Source organism: Pan paniscus, chromosome 3, assembly GCF_029289425.2.
Source record: "Pan paniscus chromosome 3, NHGRI_mPanPan1-v2.0_pri, whole genome shotgun sequence".
NCBI classification, from domain to species: Eukaryota; Metazoa; Chordata; class Mammalia; order Primates; family Hominidae; genus Pan; species Pan paniscus.
This window is the reverse complement of record NC_073252.2, coordinates 61,115,195-61,139,129: the sequence shown is the minus strand read 5'-3', so window position 1 is coordinate 61,139,129 and position 23,935 is coordinate 61,115,195. Positions and strand designations below refer to the sequence as shown.

The 23,935-nt window shown below is 32.9% G+C and overlaps 1 protein-coding gene across 5 annotated transcripts; it reads left to right on the top strand.

The window, feature by feature from the left end:
• The first annotated feature begins 794 nt into the window (after positions 1 to 794).
• Positions 795 to 19,121, top strand: UGT2B10 (UDP glucuronosyltransferase family 2 member B10). Of its 5 annotated transcripts, none has more exons than XM_063603794.1 (7): positions 795 to 802; positions 3,140 to 3,858; positions 5,146 to 5,294; positions 9,383 to 9,514; positions 13,516 to 13,603; positions 14,435 to 14,654; positions 17,699 to 18,190. In XM_063603794.1, exons 1-7 carry the CDS (start codon positions 795 to 797, stop codon positions 17,976 to 17,978), a joined length of 1,596 nt encoding a protein of 531 aa, XP_063459864.1. In that variant the 3' UTR covers positions 17,979 to 18,190. The 5 variants fall into 5 exon arrangements, with proteins under 5 accessions (XP_063459864.1, XP_034814598.2, XP_034814597.4 ...); XM_063603795.1 differs by lacking the exon at positions 795 to 802 and having other exon boundaries at positions 3,141 to 3,447; positions 3,799 to 3,858; XM_034958707.4 differs by lacking the exon at positions 795 to 802 and having other exon boundaries at positions 3,115 to 3,606; positions 17,699 to 19,121.
• The last annotated feature ends 4,814 nt before the right edge of the window (positions 19,122 to 23,935 follow it).

Here is a 23,935-nt window from a genome sequence, read left to right as displayed (position 1 = left end):
CATGCAGTCTCAGCATAGGTTTCATCTCACCCACTGGGAATTCTGAAGCTAAGTTAGCCCTTCAGAGTTGGTCCAAGTTGAAATGAGGAAAATGGGCCTTTGGAGTCCTACACGTGACCAGGAATTGGATATTGGCTGTCTTGGAAAAGTCACTACATGCTAGATAGCTTTCAGCAGAGATGTACTGAGAGAGAGAGCTTATAGATGAGGTATGTCAGTTGTTCATCACTTCATCAGCTGGAAAGTAATTTCTATATTCCCAAAAGGGAAATCTGGGTGACACATAATGCCTGCACTCAAGGACATTAAAAATATTGAACAATATTGCCACTCTGCAGGCAATATTTGCTCAGAAACTGTGTTCAAATATCTTTTTAAGAAATATTTACCTCATTTCAGATTAACAGATTATTAATAGAATAAAAACAAATTTCTCTATTTTGTGACATGCATCTTTTCCTTCCTAATTCTACTTTGATGTAAATTTCTGGTGAGACCTTTTTAAAAGTACAACTTGCCTGAATTACAAGGCAATCTGTGAAACAAGTTAAGTAGTAGGCATTTAGAAGATAAATACTTTCTAAGACTGAGGAACGTAAGCAATGTTGCAAATATTCAGAAAAGGAAATTATTGTGATTTAGACAAAATATTTTCAAATGAAACAAAGTAACCGTAATTGTACTTAAAACATATCTGTTTGGATAAAAATAAAATGAATTTCTACAGTCAGAAAAACAATGTCAAGGAACATGAAATGAAGCTAATATAATAAGTGTGAAACTACATAGAGAAAATGAAGATGTTCTATTTGAGAATGTTTAGATAAATAAGAATAGATCACACCGCTGCCTCACTGTGGACAGAATGATGCTTTCTTATACTAGAAACTCTTTATATACAATTAAATTATCTCTTGTTCTGGAGACAGCCACATTTACAATAAGTAAATAACAATAAATTTATTATTCACACATACAAACACAAAATCATTCATCCTTTTCTTTATTCTCTTGCTTTCCAAAAACTCTATTGTCAACACTTAAATCATTGTGACATTGATTGACATTGATATGTACCAAGTTAGAGAAAGTTAGAAAGAAAGATAGCATTTTAACAAGTTGTCTAAGAAATGGGCTTTTTTGTTTCTTATGCTGACAGTTGTAGTCTAGCTCTGAGTCCTGTGAGAATGTGCTGGTGTGGACAGTGAAATACCGTCTTTATATCAATTTAATAATGATGCTTGATGAACTTGCTCAGAAACACCATGAGGTAACTGTGCTTGTCACCTTCAGCTTCCATCCTCATTGATTCCAACAATTTGCTGTTAAATTTGAGGTTTATCCCACATCTTTTACTGAGAATGAACTTGATTTCATTTTTATGAAATTGATCAAGATATGGACATACAAGTTTCCAAAGAGTACATTTTGGCATATGATTCAAAGATGCAAAAAACACATATTATGAATGTTCTGATACTGTTCAAAAGCTCTGTGAGTATGCTGTTTTGAACAAGAAACTTATAAGGAACAACAAGATTCCAGAATTTATGTCATTCTTGCAGATGTCATTTCTCATTAGTGAGCTGCTATCTGAACAGCTTAATCTGGTAAACATTTGTTATACATTTGGTCTACTATCATCCATTTACAACTGGCAGTATGTACCAAGAACTCTGTGGAGGACTTTCATTACCTCCTTCTGATGTAGCTGTTGTCATGTCAGAACTTAGTACCAAAATACATTTACAGAAAGATGAAAAATCTTTTGCATTTTCTTCATTTTAACTTTGCATTTGATAATTTTAACAAAAAGAAGTGTGATCAGTTTTACAGTCAAGTATTAGGTAAGTTAGTGGTTAATTTATTCCCTTTTCCCTCCAATATGTGGAAGGAAACTTTCCTTTCTTTGTGTCTGTTAGAGTGTGTTTATGAATTAAAATAAAAAATAACCTTTTTTGTTATTTGAAAGATGATGTTTGGCAAGTTGGTGGAGACACTGAAACTCTCATACATTGTTGGTGAGAATAGAAAATTATTCACCCACTGTGAAAAAGTCTAGCAATTCCTCAAAAGTTTACACATATATTTACCACATAATTCAATAATTGCCTTTCTAGGCATATACCCAAGAAAAATAAAAACATGTCTACAGAAAGCATGTACATCAATGTTAATCAACGCTATTCATAATGGCCAAAAGTGGAAGAAAAACAATGTCCGTACACTGATAAATGAATTAAAAAATTGTGTTTATAAGTAGCATCTGATACTATTTGGCAATAAAAATGTGAACGCTATTCATAATGGCCAAAAGTGGAAGAAAATCAATGTCCATCCACTGAAAAGTGAATAAATAATTTCTGCTTATAAGTAGCATCTGATACTATTTGGCAATAAAAATGAAGTCCTTATGTACACTATTCTATGGATGGTCCTTTAAAAACATTAAACTAAATAAAAGTAGCCAGCCACAAAAGACCACATATTATATAGCTTCATTTATTTTTAAAAAGATCCTGAATAGGCATATTTGTAGAGGCAGAAATTATATTACTGGTTGCCCAGTGCAGTGTGGGTGCAGAAATTCAGGTGGGGAGATGACAGTTAATATACAGGATTTTTTTTTTTAGTTAAAATTGATTGTTATGTTGGATGCACAAGTCTGTGAATTTACTAGGAAATATTTAATTTTAAATAATAATTCATGAATCATATGGTATGTGAATTATACTTCAACAAAGTTTTACAAGATATTCCTTGAACCACGATATTCAAAAATTCTATTTGCATTGTATAATTACTTCATCTCTCATTCTGTGTCAAGGGGCCTGCAGGACTCTCTCACTTGCCACTGTTCTTGACACTATTATAAAATACATTATATAAAACAGGATACTTGCAAGGTCATTAAACTTAGGTGGATGACACCAAATATAAACATAAAAGAAACATCAAACATCCTTGAGTAAATATGAAGTAATCGAACTTTGTCTCCTTGCCATCCATGTACTCAGGATGCTCATATAATGTATTTACTTTGAATTGCAGGAGTTATGTTTTAACTTGATTGATTTATCTCCGTATATAAGTATGAGAAAGAAACAGTGACTGGAAAAGAATTATCACATTGCACCAGGATGGCTCTGAAATGGACTACAGTTCTGCTGATACACCTCAGTTTTTACTTTAGCTCTGGGAGTTGTGGAAAGGTGCTGGTATGGGCCGCAGAATACAGCCTTTGGATGAATATGAAGACAATCCTGAAAGAGCTTGTTCAGAGAGGTCATGAGGTGACTGTACTGGCATCTTCAGCTTCCATTCTTTTTGATCCCAACGACTCATCCACTCTTAAACTTGAAGTTTATCCTACATCTTTAACTAAAACTGAATTTGAGAATATCATCATGCAATTGGTTAAGAGATTGTCAGAAATTCAAAAAGATACATTTTGGTTACCTTTTTCACAAGAACAAGAAATCCTGTGGGCAATTAATGACATAATTAGAAACTTCTGTAAAGATGTAGTTTCAAATAAGAAACTTATGAAAAAACTACAAGAGTCAAGATTTGACATCGTTTTTGCAGATGCTTATTTACCCTGTGGTGAGCTGCTGGCTGAGCTATTTAACATACCCTTTGTGTACAGTCACAGCTTCACTCCTGGCTACTCATTTGAAAGGCATAGTGGAGGATTTATTTTCCCTCCTTCCTACGTACCTGTTGTTATGTCAAAATTAAGTGATCAAATGACTTTCATGGAGAGGGTAAAAAATATGCTCTATGTGCTTTATTTTGACTTTTGGTTCCAAATATTTAATATGAAGAAGTGGGATCAGTTTTACAGTGAAGTTTTAGGTAAGAATTTTTTCAGTTAGTAACATGAAGCTCTAACTTATTTGTGTCTTTGAAGCAGAACTTGCATAAAGCCATAAAGTCAGGGAAGTGGAGTTTTTGGTAAATGAATTTATGAAATGAAAATACAAGATGATCTACCAATCTCACAAATATTATAGAAAAGGTTAAATTATAGGGTCAGTGAAAATGCTGTGACTATCACTCATACAGAACACCCCAGGAAATCATAAACCTATATATTAGTACACCTAAGACTTTAAGCAATTACATATCTGTTTTACTATAGAATGTTTCAGATCTTAAAAACAGCAAGATCCGTCAAGTAACATCTAACCGAATGCATAGATTTAGAATGAGTAATTACACATTTTTTCTACAACTATCTATATAACTGCAGAAATTTTTCCTTCTAAATCTCAGTTGTCTTATTTAGAAATTAAAAGATCTTCCCATGTTACCAGGAGGTTGTCTTCACAGTAGAGAGAGATAATGTCTATATCTCAGATGCAAAAATCAATAAGGATAATTTGAAGTTTCAAATGTTTCTATACTCCTTCACTAAATAATTGGAAATCTTTTATTTAAAGTCCAATCATCTTGTTGAAGTGTGAAGGTTGTTATATCTATATAGTTTATTTGAAACTATGTCTCTTTATTTAAAAATACGAGACTGATTAAGGTCGAGTACAGATCTCTATTTCAATAATTTCTCAAAAATTTCTAGCTATAATTTACAAATATTTTTACTTAATATTATTGAGATCTTAGCTTGGATCCAAATGAGTAGTTGGTACAATGATTTCAGCCATACTCACAAAATAGTCCACAGTTAACTTGAAGAACCAAAGATAAAAGGATTAGCTTAATGAGTTGTGTAAACTAGACTGTTAGAAAATTGTTTCTATGGTTACTGTAGAATTAATTGATTATGGAGCTCAAAGATTTGTTTAAATATCTAGAGGCTACTATTGAAGCTTTAAAGAGAAAATAAATTGATGTTTAATTCTCTATGACTTATTTTAATAATTGTGAGTATACTGACATGACATTAGAGATGTAGCTTAACCTCATAATTCTCCCACTACTTTGCCTTTCTTATAAATAAACAAGGGCAAAATATAGAATACATAAAAAATAAATTATGTTTTATATGAATATATGTACATATTTCTCAAAGCGCACAAACTTTACCAACATTTTTGCCTACATTATTCTAACCCCTTTCAGAAAATTACATAAAGTAATTATCTTATGTCATCCACTTCTTCTTTTCTTTATTCCTATCAGGAAGACCCACTACCTTATCTGAGACAATGAGGAAAGCTGACATATGGCTTATGCGAAACTCCTGGAATTTTAAATTTCCTCATCCATTCTTACCAAATGTTGATTTTGTTGGAGGACTCCACTGCAAACCTGCCAAACCCCTACCTAAGGTAAACATACTTTCGTTGGTTTTATTTTGTTGGCTTCAAATTTCAGTAGAAATGACTCTATAGTCTTCATTCAGAGTGTTTGACTAACACTGAAAAAAGATGGGAAGTAGGTGGGGTAAAGCAGATACCAATTAGAAACTCATGTACATGTTAATACTATCACACATATGTGAGTTTTATGCATGTTACAAATAGAGAGGAATACTAAAGAAACTTTGAAAATAGGATTGGTTAAATTAAAGTCTTGATTATGCAACACCTAAGAAGGTATTGGTCATTCATTCAAAGAATATTTACAAAGAGATTAGCACAAAACACAGGTAAGTGCAGAATTTTCAGAGAAAAAAAATAGACACAGTTTCTGTCCCTACATACCTTATATTCTACTTTGAAATATAGAATATAAGTAAGTAATGAATATTATATAAAAACTATTATCTCAAGAAAAAACCCAATGCTAAGAAAGCATCAGTGGAGATAATAGAAAGTATCCTGGAGTCACTGATGAGTACGATGAGAGCTGAACAATATGCAGGAATAGGGAAAAGAATGATGGGGAGAGGCAGACAAAAAGGGAAAGCAGATAAAGTGGTCAGGACAGTTCTCAAGTCCTCAGGTTTAGTTTGCAGGGAATGATTAAGAATCAGATGATGCTAAAAGGTAAATTAGAGCCAGGTACGTATTAGGAGTTGAAATATTTATTAAGAACATTGAAAACATCCTAAAAAGAGTTCAGAAATAAGGATATATGAAATGATTCTTTTTATAAGAAAAGCCTCCAAGATATTCAATGGATTAAATTGCAGAAGGGCCAGACTGTAAAGACCCAAACATTCAGGAAATTTTTCATGGATTCAGGTAGCAGATGATGAAAAAGTGGACTACACTGTTGATAGAAATAATTATGCCTACATTTACAAAAATAGTGCCAACTTCATATTGTGTTGTGTGGAAAAAATATTAACACAGACAAAACACTTAAAATGTCTCTGGCATATAGTCAGTGACTCAGACATGTTATTAATTTTGCAATTATGGTTATTTTATTACTAATACTACTAGCTACTTAACATGTGCAAGTCACTTGAGATATCATTCCTCATTTAAGAGAACCAGATTATTCAGCACATCAAGGTTATATTATCTTGGAAAGTCATAGATGACAGATACCCTTGGACTTGATTAAAAGTAGACATATCATTTGTGACAGCAAGATAAGCTAGTTGAAATTCTAAAATTCTTCCATAAGTAATAAGGATCTTCACCAGTATTCCAGCTTAAAACACTTCCTCAACAATATAAATGTGTGCCTCAAATATGTGCAGACAAACACAGGGTTCACATGATTTTAATAAAGCATTTAAATCATTCTGCATTGAGATCCCAGAATTTTACATTTTAGAGCATAAACATACCCTATTAGAGCAGATGATTTCTGCCTTATGACAAGCAACTCAATAAAGCTTCCTGGGGGAACTCATCTTGACATCATAGGTGACTGACAGAGAAGCACAGAGATAATGAACAATGCATGTATAATAAAGACCAAATAATTTCTGCCACTTGTTTCTGAATAGTGCCCTTAGTTTCAATACGAAAAAAAATTCCGTCAGCATAAAAGATTATATTCTTTTTGAAGGAATACAAGAACTTCATATATTTTAATTAACATCACATTTTAAGGCATATGTAAAAAGTAAGGCTTCTTCAATGCATTATTATGCAATCTCTTAAAAGATCATTTTTGCTTGCATAAAACTGAGAATTTGTTCCATTGTTAAAACTCAGTATCTATGTTTAATGCAAGTTGTATAGGCTTTATATAGTCAGTTTCTCAAGAGACAAAAGTTGCGGTAAGACTAATGAAAAATATATGCCACTCTACCCTACTCTTGAAAGATTTCCCCACTCACACTAAGGGAAACTGATAGTGCCAGTAGAAGGAGGAAGAGAGTAGGATATGTAGAAGGACAAGAAAAAAAGGTTCACTGGTAGTACATTAGTGGTAATAACTAATACTAGCTCTTGTTATTAACTTGCAGAAAGCATTGAATGAAAGTCAATGGTTGTGAAACCAGTTCTTTAATTGTTTATTATGTAAAATATTTGCTAAGCCAGGTTGCTTTCTTTTCAATTATATATTAGATTCTCAGATAATTTCTATATATTTGAAGAGAATAAGACACTTGACAAAATGTATCAGGTGTTTTAAAAATACATATTGTTATTAGTTTTATAATATAGTCATGTGAAATCATAAAAAAATTAATCAAGGTGTACCTATTAAACATTATGGAAAATATTCACAAAATTAACATTGGAAGTAATCCAACATGTTACATTAAATAATGATTAGAAACATATGCCTACAATAGCACTAAAATAATTTTATCAATGAAATGTTCAATTATGCTGTCAGCCATAATACACATACAGTGAATAAGAAAATTATAAATATAACAAGATGGCAAATTTTGCAGGAGGAAATGTATATCAAATGAGATTAAAATTTTCTAAATAAGTGTCACATATGTACATTGACCTATATAAGTAGGGCAAAATCCATAATAAAAAATACATATTTTCTATAAATAATATCTCTAGATAGAAATTTTAGAAAAAATTATTTTTAAAAAACTTTTCATACTGTTATAAAATTTTTTACATTAATTTTGTAGTATTTTTATAATATTATCACAAAAGGAGAAACAACCAGTCAATATCAGTGATGAATCTCTACACAGAGGTTAGATTCCTTCAACACTGCATAGAAAAACAAGGCTCTGGCATCAAGCTAGTGAGGTGAAACACTGAACACGAGTTACATTAAATGTGGCTACAGGTAACTGCAATCACACACAATACCTAGATGCCCCAAGTATTATGTGGAATAGTAGTACAGGGACTCTCAGGTTAACTTAAGATTACAAATCACATTTTAAAAAACGTTCTGCCATATGTGGTGCACAGTTTACACTTAGACACATTTTTTCTATGTTTTATTAAAAACCACTGGGGAAAGTTTTACCCCAATGATTAAATCTGAAAGTATTTAAATTTATATATTGGCATACATTGGGGAACTCAAGTCAGAATAATTCTCAATCAATTGCAGCCAAGCACATCTTCACCAGGCGTGTAATGTGGTGTACGTGAGCTACTCAAAAGAGAGACAAGATCCCCCTGAAGAAAGGCCTGGTGGCCTCTCCTATTCTGGTGCAAGTGCTGCCTCTGAGACACAACAAAGTGATGATGAGAGTTCCTCACATGCAGTTATAAACAGCACATCAATTTAACAGTGTGATTTCAGGGCAATAGGTGCTCCACCTAAACAAAAACCCGAAAGGTACAATTATTCAACTACCAACTATAAACTGTACAATTCTGTATTATAAATGAGACTCTAAGGACTGATTAATAAATATTCCAAATCACAATACTAGACTCCAGAATGTCAGTGATTCTTAACCACCAGCTTTTATTTTTTATTTTATTTTTTGAAAAACTACTGGAAAACTCTGACAAATTTTAAGTGAAGCATAAAGCATTGTAGAGTAACGTAAATGTAGATATAAAATCATCCCAACTGTGAGTAGCTTTTCCTCAGTACTCATAGTTAGGGAAGTAAAACACTAATGACTTCAAACTAAAAGAATTCTACAGAAAACCTGCCTGAAATAAACACAAGTGATTTAGTAGAACAAAAATATAGGATTAAACCCTAGTGGTGCCACTTTTCCAAGGACTTATAGTAGCAATTATAGTATTATAAGTGAAGAGTCTGGGTATATTTTTTAACATTATCTCCCTAACTACAATGTAATAGCTCCTTTTCTTTTCTCAATTACACACATACAGACACATACCTACATACACACACATATTTACACAAATATCCTTAACAGAGGCCAAATATCTCATACATCTTCTTGCAAAGAAACAGTGATTGAGTCAGTTAAAAAATATTATTTACTCCAATAATTCCTCAAAATACTGGATTTTCTCTCTTTGATATTTGGTACCAATTCTTTCAGTAGTGCCTGCTGTGGTGATACTCTTTTGTGATGCAACATTTTTTTTTTTCACAGGAAATGGAGGAGTTTGTACAGAGCTCTGGAGAAAATGGTGTCGTGGTGTTTTCTCTGGGGTCAATGGTCAGTAACATGACAGCAGAAAGGGCCAACGTAATTGCAACAGCCCTTGCCAAGATCCCACAAAAGGTAAGATAAAGTGCCTTACTGGTGTGGAAAACTACTGAAAGAGGCTGTTAAAGTTTGTGATCTACATAGAAAGAACATTAAAGACTAGACTGAACTATTTATAGCTGACTACAACCTTAAATATGCTTGTGTAGCATCCACTGACAGAAGTAATAGTTGTGCCTCAGACTAAGGGGTTGCATGTGGCCCTGGGGGAGTTACTACCTTTGGTATGCATGAGTGATTCCTATTAGCATCAGTGGGAATTCAGTACTCCATATGTATCCACAAAAGGGAACTTGAGACCCACAGTTACTTTTAATTTCTGATATTAACAGTCATACCTACTGCTGAATTTAACTCAGTATATTTCAGTTAAGTGAAAATGGTGCTTCATGTAGTCTTTAGAATGACTTTCAGGTGTTTTCAACTAAAAATATATATCCAGAACTGTTTTCTTGTAGAAATACAAGTAAGATTTATGATAATTTTCTTCAAAAGAGTTTTCCTAATCTCAGCAGTATCCAATGGGTGAAGAACACTTGACTAACTCTTGGGCCACCTCTATTACTTGTACTCTGGAAGCCCTTAGTGAATGTTTACAATTAAGGAATGTAGTATTTCTGTTTGTACTTTAAGTCAAATGCTTATATGAAATATGTGGCAACAAATAGAGAAGACTGGCTCTGTTGGTCATTATGCAGCATATACTGTATTTAAGGTTCAGTGGTAGTATAGCATGATTGAATGTCATTAATATAGGAATAATAACTGGCACATGTGGAGAGTAGGGGAGTAAAAAGAATGAATTCCAGTCCTGTGATTAAAAGTGTAAACTATAGGCTGGGCATGGTGGTTCGCACCTGTAATCCCAGCACTTTGGAAGGCTGAGGCGGGCGGATCACGAGATCAGGAGATCGAGATCACCCTGAACGATATGGTGAAACCCTGTCTCTACTAAAGATACAAAAAGTTAGGCAGGAGTGGTGGTGTGTGCCTGTAACCCCAGCTATTCAGGAGACTGAGGCAGGAGAATCCCTTGAACCAAGGAGGCGGAGGCTGCAATGAGGCAAGATCACAACATTGCACTCCAGCCTGGGCTACAGGGCCAGACTCTGTCTCAAAAAAAGTAAACTAGTAAACTATAGACTCTACTGTAGTATATTTCAGGACCTAGAAGTTTTACTTTTATAAACATGGTGCCTGGAAGATGTCACTAATGTATTTTACTTCAGCATAGGGAACAAACTTTTTAAGTATATTAATAAATATTCCTGTATGGTAAGTTTTTAACAATTTTTTAAAATAAACTTTATGAATATGACAAATAAAAAAGAAAGTTCAGGCCTAAAAATTAGAGCTTTTGGGAAAGCACTAATTATCTCAGATATTAGTTCAAAATCAAAAATATACATGGATGATGCTATAGTAATAGGCTGTTTTTCATTGATAATAAATTTGGCATTAATAATATGACCAGGAATAAATTTATTTAAGAAATGTAGATGAAGTATCGATATTATCATGTTATTGGGATCAGGTAAGAGTTATCACCAAATTCTGCCCCTGTCATTTGACCCTTTTGTTTAAGAATTCCTGAGGGCACTGTACACACTACAGATGTTATCAGAAAAAGTTACGTTTTAATGGGTGACTTCAGTAGCACAATAACAATAGCAGGTATTTCAAAAAGTCTGACATGCATCATGCAGTTTAGGTTTGCCATATTATCCAGCCTCAGATACTTCCTCTACATTTTGGAATAGGCCTATCTGAATGATGTTCAGGCTACTATTCAGAGAAAGAGTGGCCTAGGCCGACAGACAACTAGTCCAAGTACCCACACAACCAGGTAGATTTAGAGAAAGAGAAAAAGCAGCTTGCCCTGCTGGACTGGGCCCCGCCAATATCTGAAGCAGGAAGATGAAAAGGAAAGGGTGCAGATGGATCCTGACCTGAAGGTGGATCCTGTCCAGTATAAAATGTGGCCCCACAAGGACTCAGCACTAAATACCAGATTAACAACCCCTCCCACTGGAGGCAGCAGAAGGAAATATAGGAAGGAGACAAACAGAAGGAAGCCAGGCAGGGGAACAGGTTCAGATGCCCTCTCCATAGAACATAGTAGGAATATATTTTCTTCTATATAGAATAAACCAGTGACCTTTGTGCATTTGTCAATTACTTTTTAATTTCTTATCTGATAAAGCTTTCTTGTAATGACCTCTAAATTTTGCTGAAACCTGAGTTACTTTAACACTGATGTAGCAAATAAAATTAAACATTGTAAATTATTGTTCAGTTTATGAGGATTGCTTTGGAGTTTCAAAATTAGTAACAACATAAAAATGTCTTGGCTATAGCAGAATATATTAATCACTGTTGTCAAAGCTTTGTAGCACCTTGTCTAAGTGTTAATAATCTGTTGACCAAATTCAGGAAAATACAATTTTGAGGTTATTCAAAAGCTTTATTTTTATTCATGATACCAACATGTTCCTTACTTCTATGCCAAAAAAAAATCCAAAATTAGCAATACTGGTTGGTAATACTCTGAATGTGTGTCAAAAATTGTCACTTGAAATTTTTCTTGGAAGTAGTGCTTGATAATTTGTAATTCCAATGAAGTTATACATAAAACCCTTGCAGCATTTATTTATTTCTTGTAAGTAGCTTATTTTATAGACTTGCTATTTTGTCGATCAAAGGACAACAGGCTGTAATATAATAACTTACAGACAAGTAGATATATTGAAACTATTCATATTACTCAAAAAGAAATGAATACATTACAATTAAATTTGAAGATGAAAACTAACATAAAATACATAAAACAAAATAAACATATAGGTCATTACTAAATTGTTACTTTTTTGTATACCAGAATTACAATGACTCCCTATAATTTTTTATACTTTTTTTAGAATATTTTTATTTTTTTAATTAAATTAACTTTTATTTTTAACTTTTATTTTAAGTTCAGGAGTACATGTGCAGGTTTTTTACATAGGTAAACTTGTGTCATGGGGGTTTGTTGTACTGATTGTTTCATCACCCAGGTATTAAGACTAATATTCATTTATTATTTTTCCTGATCCTCTCTTTCCTCCCATCCTCCACCTTCCAATACATCTCAGTGTATGTTGTTGCCTTCTATGTGTACATGTGTTCTCATCTTTTAGCTTCCACTCATAAGTGAGGACTTGTTACACTTGGATTTCAATTCCTATGTTAGTTTGCTAAGGCTAATGGCCACCAGCTCAATCCTTATCCCTGCAAAATACATATTTTTGTTCTTTTTATGGCTGCATAATATTCTGTACTGTATATATACCATATTTTCTTTATTCAGTCCATAATTGATGGTCATTTAGGTTGATTTCACGTCCTTGCTATTGTGAATAGTAATGCAACTAACATATACTTTCATGGATCTTTATGAAAGAACAAGTTATAGTCCTTTGGTTATATACCTAGTAATGGGATTGCTGGGTATTTTTGCCTCTAGGTTTTTGAGGAATCACCACACTGTCTTCCACAATGGTTGAACTAACTTACATTCCAACCAACAGAGTATAAGCATTCCTTTTCTATACAACCTCGCCAACATCATGATATTTTTTGAGTTTTTAATAATGGCCATTCTGACTGGTGTGCGATGTTATCTCATTGTGGTTTTGATTTGAATTTCTCTAATGATGTGTGATGTTAAACTTTTTTTCTTCGATGGTTAGCCGCAGGTAGTTCTTCTTTTAAAAAGCATAAAAATTTTCTAAATACTTGAACTTTTCATTGATAATCTTATTTTTCTAAGGTATTACTTTGGAAAATAATGGTTTCTTATATACTTAAATCATTATAAAAGTTCAGAAAATAAAATGTGGTCATTCTTTTTACATCAGTCTTTGAGTAGATTTATTTACTAACATCCCTTGATTTCATTTCTACTCTTTTTACAGTTCTAACATTCTACAATTTTTGAGTTCCACTCATGGAATAAGATATTCTCTTTACTCTGACAGGTTCTTTGGAGATTTGATGGGAATAAACCAGATGCCTTAGGTCTCAATACTCGACTGTACAAGTGGATACCCCAGAATGACCTTCTAGGTAACACTCTGGTGAACAAATACTGGATATATTAGTAACTGCACATTAGAGTGTTAATAGTTCATCTTGAAGCATGCTTATTGAATATTTCTTATAGGAAAACAAAAAAGAACTTCTTTATATTTATTTTCCAGTCCTAGGGGAAAAGAATATGCTATAATTGTTGGCATTTTATGATATACACTCACATTCTTTGTGGTCAGAATCAGAGGTAATCTTTATTTCAGGTGCTATTATACCTCACAGAATTTTTCAATATCTTCCTGGGCTGTCCCTCTGTCTCCCATTTCTACAACTTTACACCTGTTTTCTCCTCTCCTGCAGGGTTATTTCAAATGCCACTAAATATAATAGGTCTTCTATCACCAGTGACTGTATTTTCTGGAGGACTAAATTCCTAATCTTAAAGTAATGACACATTTCATGATGAAGTGTGACCTGTCTTTCCTCAATCCTAGCACCACCACCAAGCCACTGCCTGCTGCCTTCCACACCCCACATATCACACTCTGTGACTGTACTTAAAATAACACTTCATTTCATGACCATCTCTTTGCTGTCCTCTTTTGTGCACATTTTTAAAATCTAGAATGCTCTTTTTCATTAGTCCAACTGGAAATCTTGTATTAAGTTTTGCAGTCTGAAGTCACACCACCATATAGCCTTCAGTTACATCTCCAACACAAGTACCTTTTTTTCCTCTGAAGTCTGAAAAGTAATAGCAAATTAGTTCAATGTGTTATCTAGAAAACACTGTCACTTTCAGAGCCTTTCATTGTGCATTTCATTTTATTCCTATGAATAATTTTGCTAAAATTCATCCAATCCTAGGTCATCCAAAAACCAGAGCTTTTATAACTCATGGTGGAGCCAATGGCATCTATGAGGCAATCTACCATGGGATCCCTATGGTGGGCATTCCATTGTTTTTTGATCAACCTGATAATATTGCTCACATGAAGGCCAAGGGAGCAGCTGTTAGATTGGACTTCAACACAATGTCGAGTACAGACCTGCTGAATGCACTGAACACAGTAATTAATGATCCTTCGTGAGTAGAACAATATTTTTCACTAGATGGTATTAATAGATAGCTTTTCTTGTCAATAGTGAGCATGAGTTTCATCCTTTTTATAAGAGAGTGATTTTGAAAGAATTTAAATGATTTAACCAATCCGAAATCTGCTTTTACTTTTTATCTGTTATTTAAAAATTGTATTTGAACCCCATACATCTAATGAGTAACCAGTTAGTGAAACAGTTTTCTAAACAAAAATAATTTTAAAATGATATAGATAATATAAAAAAATACATTTCTTAGAAATTTGACATAATGAATCCATGGTAGAAAGGAAGAATAATCTTGAAATAATACAATAAAATGTTTTAATTAAATATCTAAAATGTCTCAGAATATAACTATTTTCTTGCTGAAAAATTAATTTTTATTATTATCTTTATTGTAACAGACTTGAAAATGAGATTTAATTTTGAGAGCATAAAACCCACCTATTTATGGCAAAAATTCCAAATATTTTTACTATGTTTACAGAGTCATGAAGTCATCTCCAGTGTATAAGTTTGGAACATTTTTATCAACGCAAAAGAAACTGCAATGACACCAAAATCACCTCCCATGACTGCTTAGTCATAGTCTAACACCAATTTGTTTTCTTTCTCTATAGATTATTCTCTCTAGATGTTTCATATAAATGGAATCATACAGTCTAGGGTACTGTGTAAATGACATTTCACCTAGCCTAATTTTTTTTATGGTTTTTAGTTTAATTCATGTTGTTGTGTGTTTTAATATTTAATTTCCTTTTACACTTGTATAATATTTTGTAATATGGATACGTCATAATTTAGTTGTTCATTTATCAGTTCATTGGCCTTTGTGTAAGGAGGGTATCATCTAAAGAAATACTCTAAAAATACTTTATCACAAAGACAATAGAAGGAGAAGAATGATCAAAACACCTTTAAAGAAGATGGGAAATAATTGAATAGAAACACAAACCAACTTGGACAAATAGAAAAGAAATATAAAACAAAGTGGTAGATTTAAATGTGATTATACAAATACTTTCACTCAATCTAAACAGACTTTTTTGAAAAAACAAGAAAATAATGAGTAAGGACATAAAACATTTGAAGAACACAATTAACAAATGGAATCTTATAATGTAAAATGATATACACACGTACATATACAATGCACATATATGTAACGTATATATCAACTGGAAGACACATTTTCCTAGAGCATGTTGAATAGTTAATAGTCATTTGAAGTGGCATGTGGTGGGAAATAAATCAAGACTTAGGAAATATAAAAAGATTCAATATCATAAAGACTATATGATCCAGCCATAGTGGAAGTAAGGGAGGTTAAAGATATCACTAAAATATCTTTAAATTTTGGAAATTAACAAAATACACTTCAAATATTTAAAGTCAAGAAGTAAATCATAATTATGCATGCACTGTTATCTCAGCAATTCTACTCTCAATTATATACCCAACAGATATGTATAAATATATAAATCTAATGGTATATAGAAGAGTGGTCATGACAGAATTATCAACAGTTCCAAAAAGTGTTAGCAACCGAAATATCTATTCAACATAAAATGAAGACATAGTTTGTGCTTTATCAATCAACAAAATACTACACAGCAATGGAATTACCCAAGAACGGTTACACTAAAAAAATAGACACTAAGGAGTACATATTATATAATTCAATTACATAAACAAGCAAAACTAGTGTTGCTATTCAAAGTCAGGTTATTCTTTAGTTGGTGGACAAAAGTGGTGACTAAATGGTTCAGAAAAAGACAGCTATTCTAGGCAGGTTGTGATCTCCTGTACTATGAACTGAACAATAGGTAAATTGGTATCTTTGCCTCAAGATAATGTTCAAGATAATCTTCCATTTTTGAACTATTCACTTAGTGTATGTATATTTATCTTTTGTATTTTGTATTTAAACGTATATTTTATGAGATATATAAATCATTTTAAAAATTCTAGGAATCAAATAGAAAATAAGCACAGAAAACAGAGAAAATCCTAGAGGTTCCATCAGATTGTGGCCAGTAAAAGCCTCTCTTAGAGGTAACACTTAGAGGGAAGCCACAAAAAGGGAGAGAAGCATGCCTTGGGTATAGCAAGAAAGAATATTCCAAGAGCGGGAGAGAAGGGATAAAATGTGTAAAGTGCTAAGATGAGAACACCTTTGGAAGCTTAAAGAAAAATAGAAGGCCAATCTAGAAGACAGTCTGCAGGTAAAAGTGTTAGAAAAAGACCTTGCCAGTGTCTAACAATGTAGGGTTCTGTAGACCAAATAACAGAGTTGGATTTTATTCTGAAAATAATGAGAAGCCAGGCAAAAATCTTAATCAGGAAAGTGCCACAATCTCACTTTAATTGCAAAACATCATTCTGGCTACAGGGTGGGAAACAGTAGGAGACAAAAGAGTAATCTAGAAGCAAAGTGACTAGCTATGAGGCATGTCACTCACCATGATAAAATTCCTTTTTAGGAACTTAGAGATGTTAATTCTCAGATTGCATTTTTCACATCTTTCTTACAGCACTTAAAATGGCTCATGATATTGAGCACATTCTAATATGCCTGTTTTAGAACTAATAGTGTAATGTGGAATGTGTTCATAATACAAAGGATAAATGCTTAAGGAATGAATATCTTATTTTCCATGATGTGATTATTTCACTTTGTATCAAAACATCTCATATACCCCATAAATATATGCACTTAATATGGACCCACAAAAACTTAAAATTAAAAAATTAAAAACAAATTAAAAATGCCTCATACTTTCTCTGCTTGAAAAAAATAACTTTCTCACCTGACTTTCCTTTTCTACTTTAAAAATATGTGTCAATGAGAAAAGTCCAATTTAAAAGCCAAGCTTTGTATGATGACTCAAATTAAAATACATAAATTCTATATCAATTCTTTAACATTTAATTTGAATTATTTGACACTTTAAAAGCCTTTCATAGACTTGATATGTACAGGCAAATTAACTTACTTTCAGTGTTGGTATCTTTATTTTTATCCTTCAGATATAAAGAGAATATTATGAAATTATCAAGAATTCATCATGATCAACCAGTGAAGCCCCTGGATCGAGCAGTCTTCTGGATTGAATTTGTCATGCGCCACAAAGGAGCCAAACATCTTCGAGTTGCAGCCCATGACCTCACCTGGTTCCAGTACCACTCTTTGGATGTGATTGGGTTCCTGCTGGCCTGTGTGGCAACTGTGCTATTTATCATCACAAAGTGTTGTCTGTTTTGTTTCTGGAAGTTTGCTAGAAAAGGAAAGAAGGGAAAAAGGGATTAGTTATATCTGAGATTTGAAGCTGGAAAACCTGATAGATAGGGATACTTCAGTTGATTCCAGCAATAAATATTGTGATGCAAGATTTCTTTCTTCCTGTGACAAAAAAAAATCCTTTTGAAGTCTACCTTGTCAAGTAAAAATTTGTTTTTCAGAGATTTACCACCCAGTTAATGGTTAGAAATATTTTGTGGCAATGAAGAAAACACTAGGGGAAATAAAAAATAATATAAACCATATGAGCTTGTATTGAAATTTGTTGCACTTATATTGAAATGTGATCATGGCTCACTTCAGCCTCAACTTACTAAGCTCAAGAGGTTCTCTCACCTCAGCCCCCCGAGTAGCTGGGACCATAGGTGCATGTCACCATGTCCAACTAATTTTTTATTTTTTGTAGTGATGAGATCTCATTGTGTTCTCCATGCTGATTTCAAACTCCTGGGCTCAAACAATCCTCCCATTTCAGCATCCCAAAGGGATGAGATTACAGGTATGTACCACCATAACTTTACAAAATGAGATTTTTATATAAGAATGATTCAAATGTTCAGGGATGAAAGAGTCACTAACATAAAAGAAGAATGGGATGAGGTGAGAAGGATGAATACAAAAATAATTAGATATTCTTGAAATCAGAAATGTGCTCCCTAATTATATGAAATGTTGTTTGATTACATAAAATAAAGTGGAAATGAATGATTGACTGAACAGCCCACAAGAAGAATCACTTAATGCTCTGAAAATTACCAGTAAACTGATTAAAATCTAAAATTGCTTTCTGTTAAAGCTTTACTGATTAGTTTTTCTTCCAAAGCTCTCTTGTTTCTAGTTGTTTTCTTGTTCTTAACTACCCATTATATGCTTTGTTAAAGTGTTTATGCCCTGATTCAATGTGATTATCTCAATTTTTATTTCATTCTGTCCTAACTCTTGCAACCTGCATGTCCTCTTTATTATTGATCAATCCAACTGCAAAGTTCACCTTACCTGACTAAGGATTATTCATTAAGTTTTACTTGTTTATCTGACCTTTATTATTTTGTCTCTTTGCTAGTCACTCTGAGCCATGGTCATGATGACTTAGGATTCTGGATCTCTTATGAATAACAAATTTATCCTTAATAAAGTCTCTATACTAAAGAAGAATCTAATGAAAAATATCACTTGATAAAATGAGTGCAGTACGTGAACAAATTTCTGACTGGATCATAAACCCAAAAAGTGTTTAATCAGTTTATTATTTAGGGACTAACAATGAAATCAATTATATATCATCATATAATTTGAATTGGTAAAAATTAATATTTATCATAGGTAAAGCACAAAATAACTGGCGACTCCAGTGTTGGTTTGTTGGGAGTATGAATAGAGTGGTGATAGGTGAAGGGCACCCACGGGCCCAGCACAACAAGAATCCCTCTAACCAGGTCCGAGCTAGCAACTACTGAAATCAAAAATCCAACCTACTAGTATCTCAATTTTTAATATATATTTGGACATTAGACAAGTGACCACCAGTGGAACTGTGGACTCAGTAGCCCAAATCTAAACTCACCTTTGTCTGAACCTCTATATGCCCCCACTTTCAAAAAAGAAAGTCATGCCTCCTACTTATCCAAACTTTACCAAGATTCAGTGTCTTAGGGTACAACTTTAAAATAATAACAAATGAGAAATTTGAAATTTTATGCCTCACCAGTTTTCAATTTATCGTCCCTCATATCCTAATACAGCTTTATGATACTGAATCAGGATCCTGTAAGCATTCCTCCTTTGCCAGCTAGTTGCAGGTTAAGCTTCATCAATAGAGGACACTCGAGTGATGGTGAGGTGCTTGATGCAGGAAGGTGCATCCCTTCCAAGACTCACACTTTAGTTATTCAGTAATGTTTATCATTAGTATTGGAGTTTAAGAATATGAATGTTAAAGAATATATTTAAGAATACTAAAGAATATACTTTAAGAAGGTAAGAGGAAAACTTCTAATAGCACATTTGTTTTACCTTTTATTAAATATTGCATTCTGCATGGAAATTAATTCAGAAAACTCCTACATAAACCATTTATATGAGTCTTTTGTAATCACTGAAAGAAATAGACTGTTGACAGTCATCTTTTAAAAGGGTGTATACCATTCAACTCTTAGGTATACCATTTATTATTTTGTTTCCTGCAAACTCAAAGCATCTAGGAGTGAGATTACAAAAATAACAAAAAAAAAAGCAGTGTTGGCTAATTTGTCAGCATATGGAAGTTAAATTTCTTACAGACACACAACTTCTGTGTAAATGTAAATCACTTGGCCATTCTAGCTCTATTATCAAATTTATAGTTTCCCAGAGACAAACATTGCTTTGGCTTTTGTCTGGTTTTGGATAGTTGGTTGTCTTTTCTCTTCATGCTTCCTTATCTCCTTTATTTCATTTATTTTTAATTAAAAAACAAAGAGACAGGAGTTACCTATATTTCATTGTTGAAGGTTAAATTTTGTTTGCATTTGTACCTTAGTTCCACACTTTTTTCTTTCTGGAAACGTATATGATAAACATATGCTTGAAAACAAAGGATTACATGGATATTCTGAACTCCCAAAAAGAGAATCTCATGACTAAGCCAATTTCACATTTCTAATTAGCATACTTGCTTTCATTGAGTGTTTTGAAATTTAACTAAACATAAAATTAAAAAAAAAAACCTCTAGGCTAGTGTATATATAGCACTAACTAAAGAGAGGAAAACTAGAATTACAGTAATAACAAAATTAATTGAATATCATAAAGAATTACATGCAGGTTGTTAGACTATAATATTAAAATCATAATTACCTTTTAACTATAGGAAAACTCTAGTTTATTCCAAAGACTACATAAATCTATGCTTCTACTTTTATGTTCAAATACACTGAATAGAGTTCCTATACAATCAAATACGTGGAGAATACTATTGAGCATGAATCTTCTCTTTCTTATATCATTCCCCAATTTTTATGTTCATTTGAGCTAGTGTATTTAAAAAGTTTCCTTTGGAGTCATCAGAATATGTCTCAAGATTTCAAATCCTGCAATGTGGAATAGGGACTTAATGCACTATTTTTATTTTATTATTAACAAATGACAAGCAAGGGATATGTTACTAAAGTAATAGAAAAGATCACTAGGCAAATAATCAGTTGTGTCCACATACACAACCATAATGCTTTCCATATTGTTATGTAAATCTAATGCCTGTTATGCGAATTGAAAAATGAGATTCAAATTCCAAATGGAAAGCCATACTTTCTCCATTGTGTGAATAGCTTCTTATAAGGATTGGAGGTTCTACTGACTTTTTGTGGTATCTGAGCCAGGCCTGAAGTGATAAGATCAACCTTTTCTTCTGTAAGGTTTTGCACAACTGACTCCAGAGAAAACACAACAACACCATCCTCATCAGAGCTCTGGACAAATTCTTCCATTTCCTACAGAGGAAAAACTTTCTTCATTATAAAGATGCAATGCCACATAGAATAATATAGTTTACGTATACTTCTAAAATAAAATTTTGAAGTTGACATATATATAGTTATATCATCCCTATTTTCTGAGGTGCATTTTAGAATAGAAATGTTCAAGTTTGTGTTAGAAACATATGGCTTCAGTACATAATAATTATTTACTAGAAAAAGCACACAACCAAATAATTATAAAGAACATTTAAGTGAGAAATGTGCAGCTCATTTAATATTTAGTAGACATCAAATTCTAAAAACATAATGGTTTGCAAACTCATAAAACTATTTCAACAATATCAAGTGTCAATTTGTTGGCATTTTGTGATGTCAACAAAATAATAAAATTTTTAAAACCCCACATCAATTCCCCCACAAAAGTACAACTAGTAGCTATCCAAATACACAAATGTCACTCTGAATTCACCAGATCTCAAGAGAGAAGGAGAAAACCCTAAGACTCACGGACATGAAAAACTTATGATTGGTAAGATGAATAATTATTTTGGACTGTACCACCCCCCTTCCACACACCAAAATGATACCACTGTGAGAGAATTTCCTTTTACCTGTGGTTACTGAAATGGGAAGAGGGAATTTCAAGTGGACATATATTCTATGCATAATGATATGCATATCTGGTCAAGAAAAGCAAAACTACATAACACACACACACACACACACACACACACACACACACACACACACACATATTCTATGTTCCAAAGAAGCTGAGATTACAGGAGTGGGCCACCACACCCAGCTACTTTTGTATTTTTAGTAGAGATGGAGTTTCGCCATGTTGGCCAGGCTGGTGTTGAACTCATAACCTCAAGTGATCCTCCCGCCTTGGCCTCCCAAAGTGCTGAAATTACAGGCATGAGCCACGATGCCTGGCCCCTATCTAACCCTATTCTTGAAAGGTTTTCCCATTCTCATTAAGGAAAATGATAGTGCCATTAGGAAGGCAAAGAGAGTAGATGGAGAAGGAGAACAAGAAAAAGAATGACTAGTAGTACACTCATGATAATTACTGATAATAGCTGTTATTAGCTTGCAGAAAGAAGATTTGAATCCAAGTCAATAGTTGTGAAACCTGTTCTCTAATTCTTTATTACATAAATCAATTGTTACTTTACCCCTAATTGCTTGCTTTTCAATTGAATATGAGTTTCTTTTAAAATTTCTGTATATTTTAAAAGAATATTTGGCAAAAAGTACCAAGTGTTTTAAAAATGCATTGGAGTCATAATATGTTATATAAAAGCATGCAGAGAAAACAATAAATCAAGATGTATATATTCAATATTTATGGAAGATATTCATAATATAAACATTGGAAGTAATCCAAACATCTTAAATTAAGGAATACTTATACTCTGTGTATGTCATACCATCACAATCATTTTATCAAACAAATATTGTTATTTAATTACACTGGCACCCATAATACAAGTTTAGCTGGAAACTGAGGATCTAAATGATAAATATAGCAAAATGTCAACTTATTTAAAGATGAAAACGTACATGCAATAATATTAAAATTTTCTTAATAAATGTCACATATGTACATTATATTATATAAATAAAATAAAAACCATAATGAAAATATACCATTTTTACATTGGTAACGCCTCTGGGACAGAAATTATAGGAGCATTTTATTTTCTTTTTAAAACTTTTCATATGTTTATAAAATTTCTTGCATTGATCTTTTTTTTTTGAAATGGGGTCTTGCTCTGTCACCCATGTGGGAGTGCAGTGCACGATCTTGGCTCACTGCAACTTCCACCTCCCACGTTCAACAAATTCTCCTGTCTTAGCCTCCCAAGTATCTGGGATTACAGGAACTCACCACCACACGTGGCTATTTTTTTTTTTTTTTGTATTGTTAGTAGAGATGGGTTTTAACCATATTGGCTAGGCTGGTCTTGAAATCCTGACCTCAGGTGATCCACCCACCTCGGCCTCCCAAAGTGCAGGGATTATAGGTGTTAGCCACCGTGCCCGGCTCTTGCATTGATCTTGTATCACTTTTGTAAAGTTTTCACAGAATGGGAAAAAAATAGCCCACATCAGTGATGAATCTGTAAACAGAGGATATATTATTTTAACACTGGGTAGATGAAGGCTCTGGACATCAGGCCAGTGAGACAAAACACTGAACACAAGTTACATTAAATGTGGCTACAAGTTACTGCAATCACATGCAATACCTGAATATACCATGTATTACCTGGAATAGTACTACAGTGACTCTCATGTTGACGCTGAGGTCTTAAGATTAAAAATCATATTTTAAAAAATACTCAGCAATTTGTGGTCTGCACAGTCAATATTTTCTTTCTTCATTTGTAAGGAACACTTAAGAAAAAGTTTTACCCCAATCATTACATTTGAAAATATTTAAATTTAAAAATTGGCATAGACTGGGAACCACAAGTCAGAATAATTGTCAATCAATTCCAG

Coding starts and splice junctions, on each gene's coding strand:
- UGT2B10 (XM_063603794.1), top strand. Junction 5,295..9,382: donor CTGCCAAACCCCTACCTAAG/GTAAACATACTT, acceptor TTTTTTTCACAG/GAAATGGAGGAGTTTGTACA. Junction 14,655..17,698: donor ACAGTAATTAATGATCCTTC/GTGAGTAGAACA, acceptor TTTATCCTTCAG/ATATAAAGAGAATATTATGA.